The sequence below is a fragment of the Prionailurus bengalensis genome, chromosome A3 (genome assembly GCF_016509475.1).
Source record: "Prionailurus bengalensis isolate Pbe53 chromosome A3, Fcat_Pben_1.1_paternal_pri, whole genome shotgun sequence".
Lineage (NCBI taxonomy): Eukaryota > Metazoa > Chordata > Mammalia > Carnivora > Felidae > Prionailurus > Prionailurus bengalensis.
Window position 1 is genome coordinate 15125256 of NC_057354.1, and position 8770 is coordinate 15134025.

General features: G+C 54.7%; 3 protein-coding genes across 4 annotated transcripts; 2 read left to right on the forward strand and 1 right to left on the reverse strand.

The window, feature by feature from the left end:
• Window positions 1-144: 144 nt before the first annotated feature.
• NEURL2 (neuralized E3 ubiquitin protein ligase 2) lies at window positions 145-1889 on the forward strand. Its single transcript, XM_043553839.1, has 2 exons — window positions 145-886; window positions 1648-1889. The coding sequence occupies exons 1-2, from the start codon at window positions 145-147 to the stop codon at window positions 1761-1763; spliced, it is 858 nt and encodes a 285-aa protein (XP_043409774.1). The 3' UTR covers window positions 1764-1889.
• A 198-nt stretch (window positions 1890-2087) lies between these two features.
• On the forward strand, window positions 2088-5026 carry SPATA25 (spermatogenesis associated 25). Its single transcript, XM_043553840.1, has 2 exons — window positions 2088-3101; window positions 3475-5026. Exons 1-2 carry the CDS (start codon window positions 2981-2983, stop codon window positions 4104-4106), a joined length of 753 nt encoding a protein of 250 aa, XP_043409775.1. The 5' UTR covers window positions 2088-2980; the 3' UTR covers window positions 4107-5026.
• Window positions 4757-7885, reverse strand: ZSWIM1 (zinc finger SWIM-type containing 1). Of its 2 annotated transcripts, none has more exons than XM_043553836.1 (2): window positions 7498-7885; window positions 4757-6767 (listed from the first exon to the last, which is right to left on the reverse strand). In XM_043553836.1, exon 2 carries the CDS (start codon window positions 6620-6622, stop codon window positions 5252-5254), a length of 1371 nt encoding a protein of 456 aa, XP_043409771.1. In that variant the 5' UTR covers window positions 6623-6767; window positions 7498-7885; the 3' UTR covers window positions 4757-5251. The 2 variants fall into 2 exon arrangements, with proteins under 2 accessions (XP_043409771.1, XP_043409772.1); XM_043553837.1 differs by having other exon boundaries at window positions 7769-7839.
• Window positions 7886-8770: the final 885 nt, after the last annotated feature.

An 8770-nucleotide genomic window follows, 5' to 3' on the forward strand; every position in this document is an offset into this window, starting at 1 on the left:
CTAGGACCCCCGGGCAGAGCCTCGGGGAAGGGGGTGGGGGGGTGGAGTGGGAGGGATACCTTACATGGTGCCCCCGCGGTCACCCTCAGAGCACGCCGCCCAAAATAGCCCCCGGCGCCCGCTGGCCTATCTCACGGCTGGGAGATGGCTGCTGTCTCCGAGCCCGTGGACTTGGGTGCGCCTTGGAGAGCCGCGCGCCCCGAGCCCCCTCCCACCCGCTTCCACAGGGTGCATGGTGCCAACATCCGGGTGGACCCCTCCGGGACGCGGGCCACACGCGTGGAGAGTTTCGCTCACGGCCTGTGCTTCAGTCGCGAGCCGCTGGCCCCGGGCCAGGTATTCTTGGTCGAGATCGAGGAGAAAGAGCTGGGCTGGTGCGGGCACCTGCGCCTCGGCCTGACTGCGCTAGACCCTGCCACTCTGGCCGCGGTGCCCGAGTTTTCGCTGCCCGACCTGGTCAGCCTCGGCCACACCTGGGTCTTTGCCATCACGCGCCATCACAACCGCGTGCCCCGGGAGGACGGCCAGGAGGCAGAGGCAGCGGTCCCCAGCCGCCCCCCAGCCCTCCTGGTGGAACCCTATCTGTGCATTGAGCAGTTTCGCATTCCCCGAGACCGCCTGGTGGGCCGCAGCCGGCCCGGGCTCTACAGCCACCTCCTGGATCAGCTGTATGAGCTGAACGTGCTGCCTCCGACCGCGCGCCGCAGCCGCCTGGGCGTTCTTTTCTGCCCGCGCCCTGACGGCACGGCGGACATGCACATCGTCATCAACGGCGAGGACATGGGTCCCAGCGCCCGGGGGCTGCCAGCCGCCCAGCCCCTCTACGCAGTGGTGGACGTCTTTGCCTCCACCAAGAGTGTGCGCCTTGTCCAGCTCGAGTATGGCTGTAGGTATCCCACCCCCTGGGCAGCGACCCCTCCTGGCCCAGTGTGGGACAGGAACTTGCGAGGACTCCCAAGCCAGCTAGCAAGGCCTTGGTCTGTCCAGCATTTGTTTAGAAGTTGGGGAATCGAATTTCCAATTATGCCTCTGCTTGTGATCTTGGACAAGTGGCTCTCTGGCTCTGGGTCTCAGTTTAGCCATCTCGGCTGTGATGGATTAGGATGCTGGCTTTGCCAGTATTTTCTGTATTAACCTAGAATCCCTAGGGCAGGGATTCTAAACTGATTTTACATCCAGGCTGCTTTGAAATCGTGTGCCCTTTTATTCGACAAATGCTCCTAGATTTAGGCATACCAGTTCAAAGGCACTGGAGGCCCCGGATTGAGAGCGTCTTAATCCTGAGGTCTGGTTCTTTATAGCTCTGCTAAGCTCTTTATTTATTCCTGTGATCATTTTATGGATTCACTGAGCTAGAACCCACTCTGTCAGGCCTGTGCCGGAAGCTGGATGAGCATAGGTGAATCAAGCACTACCTATATCCCCGGAAGCTGCTAAGGAGGGGTTAAAGTAGAAATAGGGCTGCAGCAATGTCAAAGTTTGGAAAAGAGGTGCTTATCTTGACCACACGAACAGCCCCATGACTCAGGCTGGGCCTGGAGAGCAGAAGGAACTTGCCCAAGTTAATGACAAAGGGAGAACCGAGACCTAGATCTTTTGGGTCTCAGCCTCAAGTTCAGTTTGCCTTTGACAGCCTTCTTTCCACAGTGCCGTCCCTGCAGACTCTGTGCCGCCTAGTCATCCAGAGGAGTGTGGTGCACCGGTTGGCCATCGATGGGCTCCACCTGCCGAAAGGACTTAAGGATTTCTGCAAGTATGAGTAAGGGCTTGCGGCCACCCTGGAACAGGGCCACAGGAGCGCGTCCTGGCCCTGGAGCTGTGGCTGCTCCGAAGCTGGCCGTACTGCTGCCGGCCAGGCCTGGAAATAAACACAGCGATGCTGACACTGATCACTGGAGGGTCTCCTTGCCCTGGAAGCCTGTGAGGGGCACTTTTTAGAATTGTTGTGGGTCAGCAGGTCAGAGCAAGAGAGAGCATTTTATTTTTTTAAGTTTATTTATTTTTGAGAGAGAGAGAGAGAGAACGAGTGGGGAAGGGGCAGAGAGAGAGGGGGAGAATCCCGAGCAGGCTCCACACTGTCAGCACGGAGCCCGATGCTGGGCTTGAATTCACGAACCATGAGATCATGACCTGAGCTGAAACCAAGAGTCGGGCGCTTAACAGACTGAGCCACCCAGTCACCCCAAGAGAGAACATTTTAGACATTACCTAGACCAGTGGTACCCAGCCTGTCTACTCATTAGGGTTATCTGGGATACCTAGAAAGCTGATGCCCCAAACTCCATCTCCAGAGATTCTCATTCCATTTATCAAAGGATTAGGCCTAGACATCGTTGGTTTGTAAAAACAGCCTGGAGGTTCTAACATAGAGTCAGGATTGAGAAGCGCTTCTTTAGAGTAGAGGTCTCGACTTTGGCATATATTATAACCACTTAAAGACCTTTGAAAAATACTGACAACTGGGTCTGACCCTGGGATTCTGATTTAATTGGTCTGGGATGAGACTGGGCCTCAGTATTTCTAAAAGCTCCCAAGAGAATTTAATGTGCACCCCAGTGTGCGACCCAGTGTCCCAGACCAACGACTTCATTTTGCCATCGGGAAACTGAAGCCTAGAGATGGGAACGTATTCCAGAGGCACACAGCAAACTCCCTCTCTCATACTGCAGAGCACAAAGCACTCGCCTCCTTTATTTCTATCTCTGATCTTTTGCTTCCGTACAAATAATCGCATTTAATCCTCACAACGCTGGTGAGGTGGTGGGCGGCCATTACTCCCACTTTAGAGAAGACTGTCCAGGAACAAAACTGTCAAAGTGACTCGCCCAAGGTAGAGGTAAGAACCTAGAATGTCCGGTCCCTGGTCCAATGCTCTTTTAACCCCATCCCATTGTCATATACGGGTTCTAGAATGAACAGGTCAGTGCTGTGAGGTGGGTTCTGGGTGTACAAGGGAGGGACTATGAAGTGACGTTCTAGAATGGTGGAAAGGGTAGGAGAGGAGGCAGGTGACTGTTCCCTCACAAATGGGGGCTTTGGGGCAGACATGTCCTATTTCATGTCTCCACAAGCTCATCAAGGTCTTCTGCCTTCCAGCCAAGGTGAGAGAGGGTCTTCTGGAACTGGAGGGGGCACCACAACTTCCCCTGAGAACTTGTTTCCTGCCTCCTGGGAGGTGGAGGTTCTGCGGGGGATTTGGGGGCTGGCCCTGGAGTCAATTCTCTGAAGAACGCCATTCCAAAAGTCCTTGCCGGTAGCTACCTGCCTGCTCACTCATTCATTCAACAAACACTTCTCCGTTACTTATTCGATGTTGGGGCCTGGGGATGTGGGTATGAGTAAAACACCTAGTTCCTCACCACTAGACAGCCCTGCTGGGGCTCCTGTTTCCAGTGCTCTGCTCCTATGCCCTGCCCCTCAGGGCCTCCTCAAAGAGACCAAGAATAACATTCCATCTCCTTCCTGTCTCTACAGGTGGGGCTGCTTCTCCGGGCGCATCCCTTGGCCTCTATAGTGCTGTAGAGCCAGTAGTGGTGGCCCCTGGTGGACTAGGCCCACTGAGCCAGAAACCTGAGCAGGTGGCGCCTGCTGCCCAGGCCCGGGGCCCGGCCCTGGCAGTGCCGGAAGCCAGGGGCTGCCCTGGGGGGGCTAGCTGGGAGACCCTGCGGCAGAAGGAGTACAGCCGATACCACCACAAGTCCCCCCACGCGAGGCAGCCGGAGAGCTTGGGCTGGGAGGACGGCTGCTCCAGAAACACAGCTCCCCACCTGGGTGGCCCCAGCAGGCCTGGGCCCCTGCTGCTGTGTGGGCTGTCACCAGGGATTTTACCCATGCCCTCTGAGGCAGGGGGGAAGGAGGCCGGCTCCCAGCCTGACATCTGCATCCTTACCCTGGCCATGATGATCGCTGGCATCCCCACCGTGCCTGTCCCCGGCCTGCGGGAAGAGGACCTGATCCGGGCAGCTCAAGCTTTCATGATGGCCCATCCGGAGCCAGAGGGGGCTGTGGAGGGGGCGCGGTGGGAGCAGGCACGCGCCCACGCAGCCTCTGGGCAAATGCGCCTAATGAGATCCAGGAGAGGCCAGCCTCCTGGCTCCTGCTTGTAGCTGGATGAAATAGCACCAGACACACAGGGTGGCTTCTCCGTATGGTTTTTGGGCAGACAGGATTGGGGGTGCCTGTGGCAAGGATGGGGACAGGGCAGTCGTTGGAGCTGCTCTGACAAACCAAGTCTTTCATCAGGGTCCAGACCCCAGGAAGTTTCTCCAGATAGCACTAAGTCAGGAAATAGATCTTATCAGAGGAGTTATGATGAAAATTACCTGAGGTAGGGGGCCCGGCTCGGAGTGGAGGTCGCTTTTGTATTGTTTTGGGATCCGATCAAGATTTCTTGGACAACGTCCTAGGCAATGTGAATTTTCCTCTTGCCTTACATTTCCCGGCCAGCTGAGGGCAGGTGATGGGAGCAGAGGCAAGGAAGGAAAATGAACAGTTATTTGAGCACCCACTGGGCACTGGGCCCATTACATGCAGGCTCTCCTTTAGTCTTGCCAATGCTGTGAGATCTCCATTTTTACAGATGAACAGATTGAGCCTTTTTAAGGGTGGCTTGCCTGAAGTCTCAGAGCTAGTAACAGGCACAACTAGGCCTCAGAAATCAGGCAAGGAACCAGGATTTGCATGTAGTGTCAGACTCCAAGTCTTTCTGCGATATTTGCTCTGCTGCCTTCTAGAAGACAAAAAACTAGACAAGTGCTGGAATAGGCAACATTTGACTTTAATGACCTCTGGGTGGGGGATAGGGGACAAAGGCTGGGATCCACCTTCTCTGTGGGTCAGGTGAATCATCTAATGACTGGGGAAGCTGTTACCAGGCCCCTGCCCTTGATCTCCACTGTCTTATCCTAGAGCAGGGGGTCACCTGTTTTTGCAAGGCCCTTGAGCTAAGAATGGTTTTTAACCTTCTGAAAAGGCTGTCAACGCAAAACCAAGCCAAGAATATACAACAGAGACTGTGCCCAGCAAAGTCTAGAGTATTTACTGCTAGGCCCTTTACAGAAAAAGTTTGCTGACTCCTGTCTTAGGAACTAGACACATTTTAGGTAGCAGTCTGCAGTAGAATAGAAGAGCCTTGTCCTTTCCTGGAGGGAGGGCCCATGGAAGTACAACAGTGTGAGTGCATGTTGGTGTGTGTGTGTCGGGGTGGATGTGAGTGTGTACGTGTGTGTGAGCATCTCTGGGCACAGGGTAATCAGAGCTGGACCTGCTCATAAGGGCCGATCCAGCTGTCGGCCAGTTCCCGCAAGGTGCTGTACCTCCGTTCAAACTCCTCCTGGCTGCAGTGCTGCAAGAGCTGACTCACCTCCTCAGTGAGGAGCGCCACGGCCAAGTGCTTGTCCAGTGTCTCACTCCACTTGCTGCCCAGGATGTTGTCTAGACTGGCAGCACAGCCTGCTGTCCACTGGGCTGGCAGCATGTCGGGCTGGAGCACCTGGTGGCGGGCACTGAGCAGGGCTAGGATGTGGCGGCAGGGCAGGTGGAAGGCCTGGTTAAAGTAGCAGCTGCAGCTGGCAGGGGGCTGAGGCTGCACCCTATGGGTGTCCTCCAGGATCTGTATGTTCACCTTTTCTGAGCCGGAGCCAATGAGGTGCACCGATTTCTGGACCACAGCAAGCTCACCCAGGCAGAGCTGGGCCGCTGGCCCCGTGCAGATGGCATTGAGGGAGTGCTGGATGCGGGCTTCTACTAACTGCTCCACTCTGGGGCTTTCGGGGCTGACGTCTAAGGGGGCGTGATTGTTCTGGGGACTCAGGCCCAGGCTGGAGCTTGCCTTGTCTCCAGAGTTCTGCTGCATGTATCGGAGCAGCAAGGTCATGCCTTGTTCCACACACGGGGTGGTGCCAAAGAACTGGCTGAGGACGCGGGTGGTGACCTCCAGGCCCTGGAAGTAGCGGCTGCTCTCAGCCCGGCTTCTCCAGCGGTGGGCCAGCCAGATGCGGTCATTGAGCAGCCAGTGTGAGTGGAGCTCGGGCAGCTGGGCCGGAGGGATGCAGCTGCTCAGGAGCGTATACAACTTCCTCAGGTTGCCAGCTGTGGCCGAGCACATCGTGCTCTGCAGGGAAGTGAGGAGCACCCTCTCCACAGGCTGTTCAAGGGACAGCTGATAGAACTTGCCCTGGAGGAACTTACAGATGTGGAAGGCTGAGAGCAGGACCTCGGCTGCGGGGAACTCCATAGTGAGGGTGGGCAGGGGGAGGAAGTGGGGATCCACCAGGATGGTACAGACTCTCTCCCATGCTGGGTTAAACTTCTTAAACACCTGGAACATCTGGGCCAGGCCTTCAGCATCCTCCTTGGCGGGAATGGCGAAGTAGACCGCCCGGGCAAGATGACCCTCCAGCTGCACCCGAGGCCCATCTACCAGGAAGGTATATAGCACCTTGCCCACTGGGTTATAGGTCCGGTGGATAAATAAGATCTCAGGGAAATGGGCAAAGACACCTTGCATAAAGCAGCTCTGGTAGTTGAGGGTATCTAACTCAGCAGTCTTGCTAATCTGATACAGCAGCATAGGTGGGTTTGGGTCCTCAATCAGGAGCTCATTCAGCATTGTCAGGGCCATGGGGAGATGGGAGATGTCTGGATGCCAAGGTCAAAGTACTTTCTCTGCAAGGCTGCCGTCCAGGAGACTCTCAGGATCTCAAGCTCCAACTAAGTTGAAGCCTGAGGCTGGACTGTAGTTCCCAGATCTTGTTCCGAAGATGGGCCTAGGGAGAGGAACACAAGTTTAAGGCAATAGTAGGGGCTCAGCTCTTCAATTGTGTATCCAGACAATATTGGTCACTATGTAAGTATTGCTTATTACTGTGACAGTATGGCTTACTGTTCTGGGGGAGATACACAATAAACGTGTAAACAGATAAAGATATAACAAATAAGGAAGGTTACAAAGACCACAAAACTGGGTCACAGGTAGAGAGTAAGGTGGGGGAGGAAGGGATACTTTAGCTAAGGTGGCCAGGGAAGCTCTCTCTGGGTGGGGAGAGAGGATGACATTGGAGCTGAGACCATTTGGTAAGGTCGCCATAGGAAAATTCAGTTCCAAGAGATTGAAATGGGCGTGAAGGCTGGAGGTGCATGTGGCCTTTTTTTTTTTTTTTTCTTAAATAGCAATTTAAATATCTGTTTAGTGCTTTATATTTGCGAATTACTGCTGGCATCCATTCTTCCATTTGGTCCTGGTATATACAAGCGAACTGATTGCCCCCCAAATTGTATGATTCTGGGCAAGTCAGTGACACTCCCTCTGAGCCTCAACCCCTTGAACCACGAACAGGGGCTATCAAATGTGCTTGACTTCTCCTGCCTCTCCATTAATCCCTCTATTAACTGCAGTACTCTGTTCAAATGTTTCCTCTATTTGGCCCCAAATCGGGTTACTGTCCCCATTCTACAGATAAGAAACTGAGGTTCAAAGAGGTTAAGTGACTTGCCCACCATTACTCTGTAAGTAGCCGGAAGCTGAGTCTTTGACTTCGGATCCTGACTGCTTTCCACACAGTACCTGAGGTCCAAACACCAGAGAGGGGCCGCAGCCTCTGACCTCTCACCTCTAACCCGGGTGGGAGGATGTAGATGTCAGACGTTCCCATTCGGAGTCCGGCCGGAGCCGGAAGAGAAGTCAACCTCCCACCCCTTTGGGGGCTGTGTCACGGCTGACCGCGGTCATCAACTGCCTCACACCTCCACGCCTTCAGAAATCACTCACCCACTGCCTGGCTCCGTCGCCATGTCTCCCTATTTGACCCTGCCTGACTCTGACTGACCTCTAGGCTCACCAACCGCGGCGCCAGCTTCGCCGTGACTCGGACCAATGGCCTGAAGAGTTCGCGGTCGATCTTTAGGGCATAGACCAATCGTAGCCTGGCGATTTGTGGGCGGGTGCTGTTCCTAGGGTTACGAGGGGCTCGGCTGGCGGTGACCAATGAAAGCCCGAAGATACTAGCATCCTGGCAAGCCTAAGCTCTGAGGCTGGAACTCCGGAGCCCCGCGTCTGGGGAGAAGACTCTGGAAGAGCCTGTTACTATGGAAACTCCTCAGAGGCCGAAAATGAAAAGGAAAATAAATTGCAGTGCTTTATGGATTTTTTTTTTTTTCCTTTTCTGGCCAAATTCCAAAGCCCCGGGGGATAGGAAAAGGTGCCTATGCAGTTGTACTGTATCTTCTGCCTAATGGGGAGATGGAGGCCCAGGTCTCAAATTCTGCCCTCTCCACCAGGGGTCAGGGGCCCAACCCTTAGCGCAGAGGAAATCCAGATCTCCTTGAGAGAGCTGAACCTTGGTGTTGCGCAGCCCCACCCCTTCCAGTGGTTTACAGAAGAAAGAGATCCAGAACGGCGCTGTGACTTAAGATCCCGGTGCAAGCAAGAGGCAAGACCGACTGCTAAGTTTGACCTCGGTTCCCCCTGAAGGTGGTATCTTGGACAGCTGGGTAGCTTCCCAGCTTTAGGTGGTTAAGATTACCAACCAGCAACAACAACAAAAGTCCATGCTGGTGCTTAAAACTGAAACGGGGGCGTCCGGGTGGCTCAGTCAGTTAAGCCTCTGACTTTTGATTTCGGCTGGGGTCATAATCTCACGGTTTGTAAAATCAAGCCCCGCCTGGGACTCTGCGCTGACAGCGAGAAGACTGCTTAGGATTCTCTCTCTCCCCCCTCTCTCTGCCCATCCCCTGCTCTCTCTCAAAATAAGTAACTACACTTAAAAAAAAA